Source organism: Ictalurus punctatus, chromosome 18, assembly GCF_001660625.3.
Source record: "Ictalurus punctatus breed USDA103 chromosome 18, Coco_2.0, whole genome shotgun sequence".
Lineage (NCBI taxonomy): Eukaryota > Metazoa > Chordata > Actinopteri > Siluriformes > Ictaluridae > Ictalurus > Ictalurus punctatus.
Window position 1 is genome coordinate 12626399 of NC_030433.2, and position 18943 is coordinate 12645341.

The window sequence follows — 18943 nt, forward strand, 5'->3', positions numbered from 1 at the left end:
ACTACCGGACACTTCCAGGTTGTCATACTTTGTTTACTTTTTGACACGTGTTTTGTTATGCTTTATATCATGTCTCTCTCGTGTCATCCTTATTCACAGCTGTTTGTTTTACCTTCGATTTTGTCGTATATTTAAACCCCCATGTGTCTTTGTTCTGGGTGAAGTATTGTTTCTGTGTTTTGCCTGCAGAGCCATACCAAGCCTTTGATCCTCATTTTTGTTTCATAGTTTTTTTATCTGGTTTTTGTTCTCATTTAAGATTCTCCTTTTTGCCCTCTTTTGCCTGTTTCCCAATTGCCTGACCTTGTGCCTGTTTTGTGACCTTGATATTGCCCTATGATTTTGGATTTGTCTGCCTGCCTCGCATCAAGAAAAACTTGAACTGCACTTGTATCGGTCTCCAGCCCTGATTACATGACAAAAACACATAGGTTGGCGGATTAGCCACATGGGGTGGTGGTGGGGGGGGGGGGGGGGGGTGGGGGGGGGGGGTTGTATTGTGTGTGTGTGGATGCCCAGTGAATGGACTGGCACCCCCATCATGCTGAATTCTCCTGCCTTGCATCCAGTGTTATTAGGATTGGCTTTGTATCCACCACAACCCTGACTAGAATAAAGCAGCTTCTATGCATGCTTAAAATACAATTAAAAACACATTACAAAACTACACAAGTTCTAATCACTTACAAAGAATTAAAATTCTAACAAAAGGACAAAGTGATAAATTTACCTCATAGTAGTGAGTCTTAATGGTAAAAATTCTCATGTCATTTTGCACCTCCACTCACTTTAATAAAAAATACCACTCCTGTCAGGTAATAGTTAATTACCAGTAATGTCAGTTTCTTGAAGCGATTCCACTCTATTTTAGCCCCCTTGTGCATTGGCTGGATTCAGCTAGAGTTTGATGGATTTGACTATTGAGTTTACTATTCCAAGTAACCACACAAGTTCTCTGGAAGTGAGCACTATGGGGTTTTGTCTGGGAATGTTAGGCAATCTGCAAAGCTGTGAGACTCATACCAGATTTATTTCCCAGGTTCAATGTAGTGAAACCACTTGGGCAAAAACAAAATCTCTCACTTTCCTACAAATTTAACTAGTTAATTTGGTGGTGATAGTCTGATGCTAGCTAAGATTAGATATCAAACTCAAGTAATTTCATGTAATGTTGCTGGCTACAGTACACAAGTACACCCCATGGAAATTGTTGGCTTTTTAAACATATTTGAACAAGCAAATATTTGATCCTCTTTGGAACAGTACCTATTAATAAAGTTGATACCCTCTATCAAATGCCACCTAACATTGACATTTTGTAGTAATTTTCACAATTAAAAAAAAAAAAAAAAAAAACCCAGATCACTCACATGGAAAAACATAAGTACACCCCTACATTTATTACACCTTCAAATCCATAAAATTAGAATCAGGTGTTCAAGATTGGGTGCCAGTGATTAGAACCTGCTTAGGGAGTGCCTGTCTTATTTATACCCCTCTCATATCTAGCGTCTCTTTGCTATTGAGGTGTGTAGTGTCAGAGATTTCTGCAAGGCCTTCAGAAAAAAGGCTGTGGATGGCAAGGGATTTAAAAAGAGCTACACATTATTTTAAATACATCCACTGTAAGGAAAAAAATATACATATGGCACACATTTCAAAAGACAATTTGTCCAGGACTGGCCATCCAAGCAAATTCAGCCAAAGAGCAGACCATCTGATGCAAAACAAAGTCTCCAAGAACCCCAAAATTTAATTACTGGTATGCTAGAAAGTCTTGCGACTGTCAGTGTTAAAGTGCATGCTTCTACAAGCAGAAAGAGATTACACAAATTTGACCTGCATGGAAGGTATGCCAGGAAAAAGCCTTTGTGAGTACAGTTTGCCAGTGAGCATATAGGCAAAGAGCAGGCCTTTCTGAATAATGTGCTCTGGACAGACGAATCAAAGATAGAGTTGTTTGGCCACAGTACCAGTAGACATGTTTGGTGCAGACCAAAGATAGCTTTTCAGGAGAAGCACCTCATACCAACTGTGAAGTACAGTGGTGGAAATGTTATGGTTTGGGGTTGCTTTGCTACCTCAGGGACTGCACAGCTTGCCTTCATTCATTGAACTATGAATTCTGCATCATATCAAAGATTACTTGAAGATAATGTGAGGTCATCTGTCTGAAAATTTAAGTTGAACCAAAAGTGGACCTTTCAGCAGGATAATGATCCTAAGAACCCTAGCAAATCTGCCAAGTAATGGCTCAAAAAGAAAAAAAAATTATGGAGGGTTATGGGATGGCCTAATCAAAGCCCACATTTGAATCCCATTGGTCAAAAATTCCAACAAGCCTGGTGGACAATTATGCAAATGCCTACAAGTTGTTATTTCTGCTAAAGGAAGCAATACTAGTTTCAGAGGCCAAGGGTGTACTTACTTTTTCCACAGATGAATATCACATCTGTTGATATTTCTCTTGTGTAAATAATTGAAAAAGCTAGTTTTCCATGTGCTTTTGTTCAAGTATATCAAGTTCATTAATAGGCACTGTTTCAAAGATGATCAAATGTTTGCTTGTTCAAATATGTCAAAAAAGCCAACAATTTCCATGGGGTGTACTTAATTATTCACACGAATGTATATGTAAGAATAAATTACAAAATCAATGCTTACTGTTAAGATAAAAAGGAACATTTCTAGCTAGCTAGTCCTATGAGGAAATTTGCTGCATAATGTTAGCTACCTAATAGTGTTAACTAAGCCTACACTATACCTCATTTTTATTTCACAATGTTCGAAGATCATTTTGTGTGCAAGGTTATCTATCCATATATTTAGTTGCCTTTCTAATATGCTCAGTGTTTGGCAGAGTCATTAAACCTAGTAGTCAAAAATGGAAACTATATCTTGTGCTCTTACTGTCACGTTTCGTGACGCAACGGAGATAAGGTAGGATGCAATCGCAGGTTGAACAACAGTTTTATCGAGAGACACACAGTCAGGTAAATCCAGAACGTGATCCAAAAACGTAATCCAGTAACATGCAAGGTTCAGGCGATCGGCAAACAGGCATAAACGAGGCAAGGCAGGAATCAACGTCGTGGTCACGGGATACAGGGTCGATCTACCAAACATGAAACATAAACAACAGCGAGGGACTGGTAGCGGAGAAACCAGCGTGAACTTAACAAACGAAACTAAACATGACATAGACTATGAAACGGAACATGAAACTAAGGACTGTGGTTATCTCTCGTAAGGCCGCTAAACTAATCGACTATCTAACTCATTCAACAATCCGTGTTGGGAGGCGCGCCGTATATATGCGGAGATAATCAGCGTTGTAATGGCTGACGGCTGAGGGCAATTCAGACACACGTGAGACTACAACCAATGACAGAACGGGGAGGAGACATGACAGAAACATAAACAAATGCACGTGTCGAAATGTCACGATTGTCCACAAGGGAAAAGCAGGTGCTCGCACCCGCTCGTGCACGCGCGCTCACATGCTCCACAGCGCGCTGCTTAAAGGGGAACTCGTGACACTTACTCTGAAAATTCACTAAATAGTTGCTTATAGCATAAGTCAAGTCTAATAGCCTCTCAACTTCATTTTGTTTGAGGCTATGTCTTTAATAATGTTGTACAGCCATACCAAAATCTATGGTCACGAGCTACCAGGATCAGCTCCAGATCCATCCAAGTAGTTACTGAAGATGAGTGAATGACCAGAGAAGGGGATGACGTAACTGTAGGAGCATCTGGAACCATACCTATGCATAAACACTTGCACAGAGAAAACAAAAGAAAATAAGAGCTGGAGTATTTCTTCCTCTTTTCGTGTCAATGTTCCACTTCATAGTGGAACCATCGTGGTGGAAGGATTAGCCGCTCAGCAGTGCGATACTGAATATTGCCCAGGGTGCACCAAGGGAAGCACACACATTCACATACCCATTCATACACTATGGACACTTTGGAAACCTCCGCAGCACGGGGAGAACATACAAACTCTGCACACACAGGGTGGAAATCGAACCCCCAACCCTGGAGGTGTGAGGCAAACATGCTAATCACTAAGCCACCTTGTGCCCCTAGCAGGAGTAGTGAAACGTCATGTGTGTGATTGTTTTTTTGGCTTTTTTAAAATCATTTACCCATGTCTAATTAAATGTGTATTCTCTTTCTTCTTTTCAACTAGGGCTACAATGAGGATACCAGGGAGACATCTAATAAAGGTACTTACACATTACACATTGAGTTTCTATTTTGGTTTTGGGAACTAATACAACATGCAGAGTACTAATAAAATATAGTGTAATAAAAGAGATTCTCTAGCTGGTGCTGTGACTTAATATCGTTGTCTTAATATAAGGTACTTAGGTGTTACTCTTGTTGCAGTTTATACTCCAGTAATTATGGAATTTTCACTACCGTTATACAGCATCAATAATCCCAAAGCCATACAAGCAGAAGATAGCATTATTGTCAGTGTGATTGAACAAACAGAAGCTAATTATTAAGTGAGTTACAATGTTTCAGCAATAAACATTGCTATATAACAATTTATTCATAAGGATATACTTACAAACAGATAAAATCAGCTAAGAAAATTAACACAGAGTTTTTTATCTGCATGTTGTGACTCTCCCGTACTACCACTTCCCAAAAGTGCTCTTTTGTATTTATATTAGGTGACAGGTGAGACCACTGAAGTACAATAAACTCATTATGTTCATGGAACCAGTTTGAGATGACATTGTGACATGGCACATTATCATGCTGGAAGTAGCCATTATAAGATGAACAATCTGTGTCCATAAAAGGATGCATGTGGTCAGCAACAATATTCAGATTTACTGTGGCATTTAAATGATGGTTGATTCATATTAAGAGGCCAAATATGTGCCAAGAAAACGATTCCTCACACCATTACACCAATACCAACACAACCAGAGTGAACTGCTGATGCAAGGCAGGTTGGGTGCATGGATTCATGCCATCTGTCCCTACCATCTGCAGCACTGATCTATGGCAACACAACTGAAGCAAAAACAAAATTAGACTTTGAAGTACAGTCTCCAAAGTTCCCGTTAAGATGCAGTATAAACATATTACAATAACCCAACCATGGCAGTTTGATGGTGATTTGAACAAGACCTTCTGATCTACACTTCCCTAAAACTACACCTAAAACTCTGTGCTTCTACATTGAAACTGAATTTCCCCTTCCTTGTATTCTTCAGGGAAGACCATGGAAGACCTTAAGAAGCAAAGTGACTGTCAACCTCGAGAATCTTTGATCAATGTTTATGATGAATTTCCGGACGAGATACAATACACCATTGTGCCTCATTGTGTGCCATTGCAACGGTGTTTGGGCTGCTGTACAGACGAGGAGCAAATGTGTATGCCTAAAAGAACCGAGACAGTTAACTTGGAGGTATGAGTGATGTTCAGCAACAAGATATATCACTGGAAAGAAATTGTTCTGATTCTTTATATTATATTGACTCAGATCTCATAATTAACTCTTTTAACGGTAAACCACATGCTTGTTATATTTTTGAATAGGTGTTCCGCACTTATTCTAATGGCACATCTGAAATAATCAAGTTGCCATTTTTGAAGCACACTCGATGCCAATGCAGGTAAGTCACCTTCATAAAAACACATAGGAATATCACCACAATAAATTGGAATATATGACATTCAGATTCAGAATTATTTGGTATATAATTTACTGAACAATATAATATAAAAATATATCACCTTAAACCAACAGTTATTATTATTATGCACAGTTTTATTAGGAGATAATGTATTAATTGACTCATTGACTGTTTTGTGTGTGTGTTTATTTATTTATTTATTTATTTATTTACAGGCACCAGAAGAAGAGTAATAATTAGACTGATCCTTTTGTTAATAAAATGTACTGAAAGTTTCCCCCGCCCCATCCGAATAATCAATCAATCGAAAAAATAATCGATTATGAAAAGAATTCTTAGTTGCAGCCCTAATGTACTCATTTATACATAATATAAACGAAACATGAATGAATTTCTATGCATATATACACAACACTTACAACAGCACTTTAATGGGAAACAAAATTTCAGTATTTTTACAATACATTGGTTACATAACATATTACATATCCATATGACCCTACAGTGGATTGGCACCCGATTCAGCGTGTCCCCTGCCTTGTTCCCAGACTTCCCTGGGATAGGCTCCAGGCTCCCCCGTGACCCTTAGTAGGATAAACGGTATGGAAAATAGATGGACGGATGGATGGATGGATGGATATCCATCTTGTTACAAAATCTCTCATTTTTAATGCATGAATATTCATGTAATTTCAAAAATATTTCAAAATGTAAACATTTCTGACCCCCAAAAAAAGACGGAGCTGGGCCAGTGCTGGATCAGTATCAGTCCAAAACACAAAACCTTCTCTAACTCTCTAATATTGGAATCTGGGTCAAACGATTTGTTTTTTTATTTGTTTTTTGCTATCTGGGATCATTCTCAAGTTCACAACATATGTTTTTTATGAAATATGAGTTATATAATATTATTCAGTCATTAAATTTAACAAATGTATGAGGGCAGACCTCTTTTGTTATACCAATAAAGTATAAACCAAATATAAAATGGCTTTTTGAAGTAGGTTTAAAAATTAAACCAAAATAAACAGCATTCTCTACAGTATTTTTAAGTGTTGAATGTCTACTGTTGACTTACAAGCTGCAAGATAAGCTACTGAAATAAAAAGCTCAGAATAAAGTAAATAAGGGGAAACTTGCATATATAAATAAAGGAAAATCTCTTGGTCTGCTTTTCTACTGCATTGTTTTTATATTCAGTCCCTTGTTGAATCGGGTTAAGTAGTGATCATTTATTAACTATTACCTATCAGTGTGTTGTGTGTCATATAAGACGTGACTCCAAACACCTACCACTTCTTTTCATATCATATAAATCTTTCACCTTTTATTAAAGATTTCTGCGTAGAGGAACAGCATGAGTAAAAAATAAATAAAAAAGTGGTTAAAGATGGTTGGTGGAGCTTCCGATGAGTGCTTAACAACATAACAGGAAATGCTTAGTAGGTGACTTTTTTTCTCTGTAAAAGCAGTTTTCTGTGTCACATTTGCAGGAAGATTACACCAAAATACATGGGAAATATAGATAACTTTATTAATCTCAGAAAGAAATTCACAGATTACAGCAACAAGCAAAAAGTATTCAAAGAGTAATTAAAAAAAAAAAGTATAAAATATATAAGTATAGGATATAAAGTAAATATGACCGTATATACACAAGTGAATATAAAAGTAACAGTGCAGTGATATTAACTACAGGAAAGCTGAATAAGTGTAACTAGTGCAGTTACTGAAACTGCACTAGTTACTGCAGTTTCAGTTACTGCAGTTACTGAAACTGTGTGTTGCGAATCAATTTGGCTAATGTGGAGGAATTGGAGGATGTTCTGTCTAGATGTTAGGAGGCAATAACAGAGACGACAAAAATTAAACTCTTATATGCTCCTTTACACTCTCAGCACTACAGATTTCTTACCCAATTTTAATACTAATTAAAAAACAAAAAACATACCGTATGTAGATGGACCTACCACTAACATGTCCTGACCATTGCTCATTGCTAGCCTATCAAATGGCTGCTGAAAGCTGATTTACAGATGATGGCCATGCTTTTTAAGAAACTAGTTTCTCCTCAAGAGGACTAATACAAATTAACTTACAGATGGAGAACCCTAAATTTCAGCTCAGTTGGATTTATTGTCTCTGAGAAACAGTTTTCTGAGCTGCTTCCTATTGAAGACCATGCCCACAACTCAGCATACCTTTTCAGGACCTTGTCTGGAAGGGCTTTATAAAGTTCCACTCGAGTCCATGCACATACTCATGAGTTAAAGTTGTGTGAATTAAATTGAAGTGAAGTGTACTTTTCAATTTAATGCAATGGGTTTAAAAAAAAACATGACCTTAACCCTCTAGGAATTACAGCCATTTTTACAGAGTCCCTCCTTTTTCACAGGCTCAAACATCATTGGACAAGGTAACATAATTATAAATATAAGGATTGTTTTTAATACTTGGGAGCAAACCCTTTGCAGTCAGTGACTGCTTGAAGTCTGGAACCCATAGACATCACCAAATGCTGAGTTTCCTCCTGTTCAGTTGCTGCTTATTTGTGGGCCTTTTTGCCTTCAGTTTTGTCTTCATTAAGTGAAAAGCATACTCGGTTGGGTTGAGAACACTGGACATTTATTTTACTGTTATTATTGTTAGGTTTTTTGTTTTTTTTTGCCTTCAGAAGCTCTTCTGTTGCTTTTGCAGTACTGTGATGTGCCGTCCTATCAGTTTTGCAGCATTTTACTGAATCTGAGCAGAAATTATAGCTCAATAGCTCAGAGGCAAAAATAAATAAATAAATAAATAAATAAAAAGTTATTGTACAAATAATTATGGACCCGACTGTATACTTACAACAGTACTATAATATGAAACTAAATGTAAGTATTTATATGATAGGCCTATATAGACTATTGCATATTACATATTCATATTGTTACAACGTCACATATTCTCTCTAATTTAATGAATGGCTTTTTGTGCAATTTCAAATTTTCTTGAAAATTTAGTTTAAAATATAAATATTTCTGACCTGAAAAAATGATGGCGCTGGTGGCGAGTCAGTATTACTATCAGGGATAATTCTATACGACATATATTTTTTTAAACAATGAAAAATGGCCATAACAATTTTGAGCCATAATCTGACAAGCTAGAATCTGAAGTGTGTAAAACCATGAAAGCAGACTTCCTTCGTTATACCAGCAATCTATAAACCAAATATGAAATAACTTTTTAAAAGTAGGGTAAATGTAAAACTAATTGGCAACTTCAGTTAGAGACCGTTGGGGGCGGGGTAATGATATGCATCCCATGGTACATTGCGAATGTTCTTTTATAATAATTGTAGTGGGCCTATTTTAAGTAATTTAGCGTTGTTAGAAGTCTGTTTTTATAATAGATTGATCTTATTTTATATTACTTCACCTGATAAATTGAGTTCGATAGTGATAATTTATTTATCATTACCTAGGAGTGTGTTGTGTTTGAAATAAGACGTGACACTGAAGGCCTTCATTTATTGCTCCCGGTTTTCTTCGTAGCGTTTAAATTTTTCGCCTTTTACTAAAGATTTCTGTGGAGAGAAATATTCAGAGTATTCATTAAATTTTTTGTGGTTCCACTTTATTGTGGGTCTTTCTTTAAAAGTTCAAGAGTAGTTCAGAGATGCAAACAATACAGGAACGAAAATCGCTTAATAGCGCACCTATTCTGTCACCAGGTGAAGTACAGCATTCAGTATCAAATTGCACGCGTATTATATTGTAGATCTAACAGCAGTCTTGGATTAAGAATACAGAGGCTCTTGGGAACAATGTCTTGTAGGTTAAGTGACAATAGTGATATATTCTATTTACACTGTAACAGTAGTGATATATTCTATTTACACTGTGACAATAGTGATATATTCTATTTACACTAAGTGACAATAGCAGTTTCTTAGCGATATGCTATTTACACTTAATGAAAACAAATAGCAATATATTCTATTTACACGGCCGCAGTGGCTTGTGACGTCACACATTATTCGTTCACTCTTGCAGATAAATCATGAAAATAAAAATCATGGTTGTCTCGAATATCTTAATTATTTTTAAAATATATTTTCATATAGGCTATGTATTTAGGGCCGAATTATCCAATGGGCATTATGGGCATTATGGGCGCACTTGGAGCCCAAGCAAGGGGAAGAAAAAAAAGATATTTTCTTTTTTTCAGATGGTGATGTCTGCCACACAAGATTAAGAAGTTTATCGATTAGGTGTAGGGATGGCTTTATTGTCTTAATAAGGTGGCATCCATTTAATAATAATAATAATAATAATAATAATAATAATAATAATAATAATAAATATAGTCATTTGCACTCTGTTATTACTGCATCATGTTAATGTACAACAATACTGAGGTGCAAATAGTATCTGCCACTATAAGTATAAATAGCATCTAACAGCTATTTGAACTTATTGCAAAGAACTTCTACATTTATATATAGCTAAATATAATCAAAACACTATATTTACTTAGACCTACTGTAAACGGCTTTTCAAATTTAACTCACCTCAATGGAAAAGAAACTCACAACAGAAATGAGAATTGAGGGTTTTTTTTTTAAATTTCTCTAAAAACTATGGTATATGCACAAAAAACAAACACACAATAGAAATAATAGAAACAATTAAACATATGTGTATATGTACATATGCTAGAGTTCTATTTGTATATGTACATGTGCAATATCCACAGTATTTATATACATGTGGAAGATCTGTGAAATGACAATTAACTGTTGAGTGTGTGTTTCTGTTAGAGTCAATCAGTGGAGTAGGAGGTATTGGGTATGTTGCATTGTGGAGTCTGATGGCTGATGGCACAAAAGAGCCCCCCCCCAAACGTTTTGAGGCACGTGGCTCAATGAATCTGTTGCTGAATGTGCTCCTGAGCCTCCTCAACTCAGCATAGAGAGGATGAGAAGGACTGTCCATGATAGCTCTCAGCTTCCCACTCATCCTCTTCTCAGTCACTTCCTCCACTCTGTTCAGTTCCATCCCTACCATAGAGCTGGCCTTCCTCGCCAACTTGTTCAGTTTGTTGGCACCACAAGTCCCAATGCCACCTCCCCAGCACATCACAGCAAAGAAGATAACACTGGCCACCACAAACTGGTAAAAACATCCCTAGCAGCCTAGTGCACACATTAAAGGACCTGAACCACCTCAGAAAGAATACTCTGCTCTGTCCTTTTTATAGAGGGCCTCAGTGTTGTCTGACCAGTCCAATTTGTTATTGAGTTGCACTTCTAGGAACCCAATGACCAGAATGACCGAGTTTCATGTCTGTAGCATATGTTATTTGGTCCACAAGACCAATGTGTTTCATAGGAAAAATAACATGAGAGACCATTGGGGGCGGGGTAATGATATGCATCCCATGGTGCATTGCGCATATTCTTTGAAACTGAATGAGGTGATTTAAGTAATTTGGCATTGGTATATATTAAGTAGAAGTCTTTTACACATTATGTTCTTATTCTATATTAATCAACTTGATGAATTGAGTTCGATAGTGAATATTTATTTACCATTACCTAGTAGTGCGTTGCGCTTGGTATAAGACGTGAAACCGGGAGCGGAAACGTTATCACTCTTGTTTCTCTTCATATCGTATAAATCTTTCGCCTTTTACTAAAGATTTCCGTGGAGAGGAACATTATGAGTATCAACTAATTTTTTGTGGCCCCACTTTATCGTGGGGCTTTTATTATATGTTTAAAAACAGAGCACATATGGTTAATTCCGTAAGTATGAATTGGATATTTAGTCATGAGACTAAAAACATCATAAAAAAACACTATTCAAATATAACTTACATGAATAATAACAATATATGACAATGTTAGCATTTGGTCTTCTTGGTGTCCTGGGTTTTATTCCACCTGGACAACCATTTCATACCTTGTATGAATGTCCTGTTTTGGTTAATAAAGTCATCGCTTATCTTGAAATGTTCTGGGAACTTTTAAACTCAATGTGTTCTTATGGCTATATGACAACGTTTAGATAAATAACCAGACTTCGTTTAGGCTATTTATCATTTATATTAGTGAAAAAATAGTAATGTAGGACTACAAATTCTTGTAGTTATTTGTAAACTGTATGATCATTTCCTTATGGTGATCATTAGCCTGTACTTACAACAGATAATGTTCTAGATAGTTTCTACATTGTTAGAAAGTTAGTAGTTAATCATAATAAAGTGAAACAGTTGTGATTTTGAACACCTTATCTTATATTGAATCGTTTTATAATTCATATGAACCTAAGACAAGGGAAATATATTTCTATGATCTCAATAATTATTTTAAAGTACTTTTAAATGAATTTGTGCATCAGTATGAGGGAAATAAATCACCTACTCTTGAGACTTGTAAGAAGACGTGGCAGTGACGTCACGGTGTGTGTTAGAACCCGGATGTTCACGGCTAACAACGCAGCTACACTCAAAAAACAAAAACAAAAGGGAAAGTAGCTGAAGTAGCTGGTCTGTCTGGTAAAACATTGTAGTAGTTTAATTAGTCATATTGTTATATCTAAAACTGAGCTTCGAAATGCATGTAGAATATTTATTCTGAGAGAACAACTGTTAGAATTTCACTCAGTCGACTGTCTACTCTGTTTTACCAAGCTAGCTTATATGGAAGATTATTCAACTAGCTCAGTATAATGGTTTTAATTTCTTTTACCGATTTACCGTCTGTTTGAAAAGTTATTATACGACGTAGTTATATATTATTTCTACAAAATGAGTAAAACTAGCAAAAGCTGATGCGAGAAAGAAGTTACCTAGCTAATGCTTATTGCCAAATACGTGTTGGTTAGCATATTGCACCCTGGTCAACCAGCCTTACAGCTCAGAACTGTACTAATGAATGTCATACATTTTTATCATTACCATGCAGGAAATAAAGATTGTTTTAATATATATTTCTTATCCATGACCGTGCAGGAGATATTAATACATTTTAATGCTTTTTCGGTATTTAGTTTATTTTCTTGGTCGTTTTAATAATCCCTAGATGTAAAATGGTATCCACTTGTTGATGGTCCTGTTCTCAGTTATCTGATGTGTAGCAGCACTCATGAATACCCGCCGGCGCCACACTCCTAGGAACAACCAGGAAGGGGTTTACACTGGGCCTTCACAGACCCAGACCCAATTGGTCCAGCCGCTGGAGAACCCACTGTGTGTACCTCTTCCCCTTGCTCCTTCTGTAGACTCCATCAGCATGTCCTGCCGAGACCGCACCACTGAGTTTCAGTCTGTGTGTAAGTCACTGCAGGGGAGACAGGTGAGCAGGATTACTGTTTGATTCTCTGTGCTATACGTTGTGTTATTCTGGCACACATTTAAAAAAGCAAAAACAAACCTCAAATCCTAAAACGTGGAGAATCTGTTTCTATTCAAATATTCATGATGTGCTTAGTGATTCTGGTGCTAGTTTGTTATTTGGTGTTATATCTACATTATTCCTGTAAGAAATTAACAGCTGTGTGCTCTTAGCTATTGTAGGAAACCATTAGCCAAAGTGAAAATAGAGCGAAGTGTCAATGAAAGAAGGTGAAACTTTAAAAAAAAAAAAAAAAAAAAAAATGCAGCTCTTGTGTAACAGTTTTGGTGGGTGGTGATATGGGGCACATGGTTGGAAGAAATCAAGTGGATTAAGTATTACAAGAATAATTTCAAGGTTTTGGTTTTCAGAGTTTACCTACTAAAAAAATTAAAGTATGTAGGTTCCTAGGGCTGGGTATTGCGACCAATTTGGTGATTTGATTCAATTCTTATTCATATGGATTTGATTCGATTCAATATCAATTAGTTATCAATATTTCATTTAAAATGTATCTGAAACCATCCTACTTGGCTATATTACTGAAATACACAATTGCTTTAATAATAGGGCCCACACAATTATGTTTAATTACTATTACTGCACACATTGCACATTATTGTGAAAAAAAAAAAATTGTAAATGTGCAACAGTGAAATTCATTAACAACTTGAAACGTTTAAGAAATAAAACCGTTTTCAAAATTCAAGACATGAAAGATGGCAACATCTTCAGGACAACAGGCAAACTTCAGATAATATTCACATCCTGTCAAGTAAAGCACAATCAATATCTTTTTGTTAAATTGAAGATCGATTAAAATCTGAGAATCGATAATTTTTTTACCCAGCCCTAGTAGTTCCTAAATGTTTTTCTTGGCATATGTATAATAATCATCTAATTTCAAAGATACCTTAAAAAACTTTAATTAGTGATTCAGATTTGAGCATTTTTCCTTTATAAATTTTGTCTGCCTCTGGAATTATCCCTGTTCCCAGCCAAAGCAGACCTGCTTAGCCCTGTTCATTGAAAGGCAACTCATGAGGCATACAAGGCAGGGAATTGGTTTGGGAGATGGGCAGTACTTGCTTGTTTTCATTTTCATTCAAACTACAGACAACAGAGAGCTATATAAATTACAAACTGCTTCTTTTACCCACTAGAATGGAGCACAGGGCATTAAACCAGTTCACAATGCTGTCAGACAGAGGAGTGACTTCACGCTCATGGCAAAGTAAGTAATAAAGCTTTCTTCCCTTAACTCCTACAGTGTCTTCCTTATACACACTTCCTGAGTTATAAGAATGATATTTATTCTTATGTCTTCTGTAGGAGAATTGGCAGGGACCTTAGCAACACCTTTGCAAAGTTGGAAAAGCTGACAATATGTAAGTGTGCGCAACAGTTCAAGCCACTTGACTTGTCCAAGTCTTAATCCATGTCCTATGTTGAGGTTTGTGACATTCTGTCCTTTTGATCACAGTGGCCAAACGGAAATTCCTCTTTGATGATAACGCAGTGGAGATTGATGAGTTGACATATATTGTGAAACAGGTACATATGTTTATGGTCTTGCATGCATAGTTAATCCTTTTTCAGTTCTGCACTTTACATTTGTCTGTATGCTTGTTTGTTTTTGCTCAGGATATTAACAGCCTGAATAAACAGATAGCCCAACTGCAGGAGCTTGTCCGGTCCAGAAATGGCCAAAATAGCAGACATCTTCAAACACATTCCAATACTATTGTTGTATCATTGCAGGTATGGACACCTCCCAAACATCTACTGACTTAAATAAGTGGGGGAAAATTTTGCAAAGTGAGATGACATTTATGCCTTTTATGTCTCTTCCAGTCAAAATTGGCATCAATGTCAAGTGACTTCAAGTCCGTTCTGGAAGTGAGAACAGAGGTAAATCGTGATACAAACGAATGAGCATTGTTTAGTGAATATTTCACTCATAATAGTAACTGAATTAATTTTGCAGAACCTGAAGCAACAGAGAAGCAGGCAAGAGCAGTTATCTCAGTCGTCAGCCTCCACCTCCTCCATTCATGACTCCAGCTTTAGTAAGCTCCAGCATTACAATTGGCCTTCCTGTAGCTAATAAATAGGTGGATATGTGTCAATATTAATTAATTATGGTCCACGTACCAAGGATGCAGGCATCCAGTTTCACCAACATGCATGACATTTAGTAGGCATGTGTGTCTTAAGACAGGCAGATTTCACAATTTCCAAGGCCATTAACATAAGTCAGCCATTTTGGATTTTGTGTACCAAACTTTTAAGTACTCTTTCTAGATGGTTCAGCTGATTCATACAAGAGTTGGTCAGGATGATGTCAAGATATTAAATTGCAAAGAAATTTTAGATATCTTAAACCGTGTTGCCATGGCGATGCACTCAATCAACATGTAACTACACTCCAACAGGAATTGAGGCATAATTTCGCTGTGCATCATGCAATGTGGCCTAAAGTTTATATTTATGTGCAGTGATGGGGCATCATCACATACACATGCCTTTTGTGATACATTGTTATTGCGCCACCAACTGGCAACAGGTAGTGTGTTTTAATAAGCAAACATTTTAATAGTCTCATAAGGTGCTGTCATGTGAAGGCAGTACATTAACAAATGATGTTCAAACAGGAAGTGTGACATAATTCCACTTCACATGATGCGATGTTGAGCACATACGTTATATGTAGGTTAAATGATGGAACAGTCATATACACATGCTAGTAGACTGCCATCGGCACTTGTGCCTCCATGACATTTTTCGAAAATGTGGGTATCCAATTTCACCTATACTCACCAGATTTGTAAGAAATATTTGTTGTCTTAAAATGCAAACATGTAGGCATAAGCATGATGAGGCATAAGCACATGGACATGCCAGTAGTGATCCACTGTCTTAGTGCCACCAACTGGATACAGGACGTGATGCTTATAAAATATTTTTTTCAATAGTCAACCTAGATATTTCATCAGATTATTACAAAGTATATTAAATGATGTGACCTAGTTGCATACTGATAAGATTAGTGACTCATTGCCATTACGCTACGACATGGCAAGAGTAACGTTTTATACTCTATGTAGAAAGTTAATCAGATTTGGTCAGCATTATGCAATGAAATTTCTGATGTTGAATTGCAAAAGAATTGATAACATTTTGAACAGTGGTGCCATGGTGATGTAATTAAATAATCCATGACAGTTTGAAGAGAAGGTGTGGAATAATTCCCCTGAGTCACCTCCTAAGACATATAGGGCCTATATGTCTTAGGATGTGACTCAGATTTCGAATGAACTTTTCCATAACCAAATGTAATTACACCCACATGGCCATATTGACACATTGTCATAGCGCCACTAACTGGCAATAGAACATGAGGTTATGTATATTATATTTTTTTTTAAAAAGAAAAAAAAAAGAATCATAATCTTATAGGAATTCGTCACATTTCAATATTGCGAGTGTGACTGACAACCTTGAAAATGCTAAATTTTTATGTTATTGATTATATGATAAATGGCAATGCCACCACAACACAGTTAATTAAAATATGACACTTTAAACAGAAAGTGTTCCTTAATTATTCACAGTCCATCTTGTGATTGAGCTGATATTTCTGTTGTGTGTAAATGTAGTGTTCCTCATTTATTTAACATGCCAACTGATGTTGCTTCACCCTTGGTGCTTGGATCCGCCAGTCGCTGCTTGCAACCATATTTTATTTTTAATTTCACATCAGGCAATTCAGTGTTGATGCAGGATAGTTCCAACAAAGCAGATATCTCCATAGACATGGATCTGCGTTCCAGCCAGCAGATGCTACTCCTCAATGAGAAGGTAGTTCATAGTGTGATAGTTTATTCATTATAAGGTAGCAAAAGCTTCTAGTTGAGAGTTTTAATATAATTAATCTAGTCTGTTTTATTAATATGTGTGTGTGTGTCATCAGGAGTCTTTTATTCAGGACCGAGCAAACACTATGCAAAACATAGAGACTACTATCGTAGAGTTGGGATCTATTTTCCAGCAGTTGGCCCACATGGTGAAAGAGCAGGAAGAGACCGTTCACAGGTAAGAGAAAAGAAGGCACGAGAAACCTAGTGACGTGCTGAATCTGGAATACACAAAGATGCTAGGTGTTTTAGTCCTGTATCCTCATATGTGTTTTTTATCCTGTATCTTATCCTCCTTGTCACAGGATTGATGCTAATGTAGAAGACACTCAGCTCAATGTGGACTTAGCTCATACAGAAATTCTCAAGTACTTTCAGTCCGTCTCCAACAATCGCTGGTTGCTCATCAAAATCTTCCTAATCCTCATCATTTTCTTCTTCATCTTGGTCATCTTCTTGGTCTGAAAACTATGGACAATGTGACAATTCAGGACTGAGTCCCTTAGAAGAGCCATTTCTTCACATTAAGGAACAAGTAGGGAGTTAAAATGTAAAATAAAGCAGTAAAATGAGCAGTGTTATTTGATACTACTAAAGTAACTTGGTAATACTGGCAGCAAGTTATTTTCTTGTGGCCAAAAGAATTTGGTTTTAATTATTGAGTAATTTTATACACACAAAAAAACATATTCTCACTGCACTTCTTTAGATTAGAGGACAGGGTAGCTACACCATTTCAGCTGTAATTAGCTTGTTTCATTAATCCTTTTTAATGATCTTTTGGGTTTGAGAATAATATGTATAACGTGTAACTGGTGCTTACGTCTCAGGCATTTTTTTTGCAATGTGATTTGGTACCCATGTTTATGCTGAGACGGCGATCTAGGGCAAAACTCTTAAATAGGGTACTCTGTCAGTTGTGCCTCATTTATAGCTAGCCAAAAAACATTACATTTAGCCAAAATTGGAAGAAGGATGTGTGAGAAATTAATTTTTTTAAGAAAGACCTGGATTTGCAGTAATATTTACTTCAGGAATATGCAAGAAAGGTCATATTGCAGCACCAAATCAAATAAAACTTTACTGAGATAATTGTGCTTCATGGCATTAATGAAGATTGTATTATTGGAAGAGTTAAACAGTATGCTAATTCCCATTAGCATGAAAGTTATAGAAATGACTGCATTTTATTGAATACATTAGTACCATAAATTAAATGGCAGGAAAGTTTACATCTGATATACAGTTCATATCATAAAGTGCAATTTTAGGGTTTAAAATTTAAGGAAGTAGACACTAACTCATTGTTCACACTGACATTCCACTTCCTAAAATGTACAGCTGTACTGTGAACCAGGGAATAAAAATCCAGCAGGTCAATGAGGTGGCTTGAACAAATAATTAATATAACTTTAGTTTCTTTTTTGATCTGCTCTGCCCTGTTAGTTTTCATGTGAAAATATTCACTCTGTCTACAGCCACTTTGTTTCTTGACTGTTGCAGGTAATCCATTTTTAAAGAGTAATAACAACTTCTCATGGCTTCTTTATACTTATGGTCAGTGATTTTTGACAGATTCAGAATTACAGGCATTTCTGTTTGTTCTAAAACTAGATCACATGACCTATTTTACATTCCAACAGTAAATTTGATGTAATATTGATCAGTATCTTAAATAATTTATGTGAAAATAAACTTACTATTGGTCATTGTGTTTCATGTGACTGTACATGTGGATACTATATAACTAAAACACTGAACCCATAACGCTTTTATAAAATTTCTACAGATGCCAGAATCTATAGGTAAGTGTTTATGCACATATTGATTCATGCTTTTCTTTTTTGGTCATCTTTTAAATTCATCTGGTTTATATTGCACTCAGATTTTTGTTCAGCACAATCTTGACAGAAATAATGTTTTGTGGTTGCGGTTAGTATAGAGTAAGTCATTTCCATTCCATGCCTTTTGATCGGACC

The 18943-nt window shown here is 36.3% G+C and overlaps 1 protein-coding gene and 2 non-coding genes across 6 annotated transcripts; all 3 read left to right on the forward strand.

Annotated features, from left to right (window-relative positions):
* The first annotated feature begins 9180 nt into the window (after positions 1 to 9180).
* Positions 9181 to 9296, forward strand: LOC128635368 (U5 spliceosomal RNA). The gene has a single exon (XR_008398343.1). It is a non-coding gene; the product is annotated as a U5 spliceosomal RNA (small nuclear RNA).
* Positions 9297 to 11300: 2004 nt separating this feature from the next.
* On the forward strand, positions 11301 to 11415 carry LOC124629179 (U5 spliceosomal RNA). The gene has a single exon (XR_006984089.1). It is a non-coding gene; the product is annotated as a U5 spliceosomal RNA (small nuclear RNA).
* A 663-nt stretch (positions 11416 to 12078) lies between these two features.
* Positions 12079 to 18678, forward strand: stx5al (syntaxin 5A, like). 4 transcript variants are annotated; one of them, XM_017493130.3, is made up of 11 exons: positions 12079 to 12209; positions 12776 to 13008; positions 14211 to 14281; positions 14380 to 14435; positions 14531 to 14601; positions 14692 to 14808; positions 14902 to 14958; positions 15035 to 15116; positions 16811 to 16908; positions 17021 to 17142; positions 17270 to 18678. In XM_017493130.3, exons 2-11 carry the CDS (start codon positions 12799 to 12801, stop codon positions 17427 to 17429), a joined length of 1044 nt encoding a protein of 347 aa, XP_017348619.1. In that variant the 5' UTR covers positions 12079 to 12209; positions 12776 to 12798; the 3' UTR covers positions 17430 to 18678. The 4 variants fall into 4 exon arrangements, with proteins under 4 accessions (XP_017348619.1, XP_047017677.1, XP_047017676.1 ...); XM_017493131.3 differs by having other exon boundaries at positions 12123 to 12200; XM_047161721.2 differs by lacking the exon at positions 14692 to 14808.
* The last annotated feature ends 265 nt before the right edge of the window (positions 18679 to 18943 follow it).

What these genes read in the sequence shown, in the direction of transcription:
- stx5al (XM_017493130.3), top strand. Translation starts at nt 12,799, where the DNA reads ATGAATACCCGCCGGCGCCACACTCCTAGGAACAACCAGGAAGGGGTT. An exon ending in CATTCATGACTCCAGCTTTA is followed by an intron (nt 15,117 to 16,810) that starts GTAAGCTCCAGC and finishes ATTTCACATCAG; the next exon opens with GCAATTCAGTGTTGATGCAG. An exon ending in CAGGAAGAGACCGTTCACAG is followed by an intron (nt 17,143 to 17,269) that starts GTAAGAGAAAAG and finishes TCCTTGTCACAG; the next exon opens with GATTGATGCTAATGTAGAAG.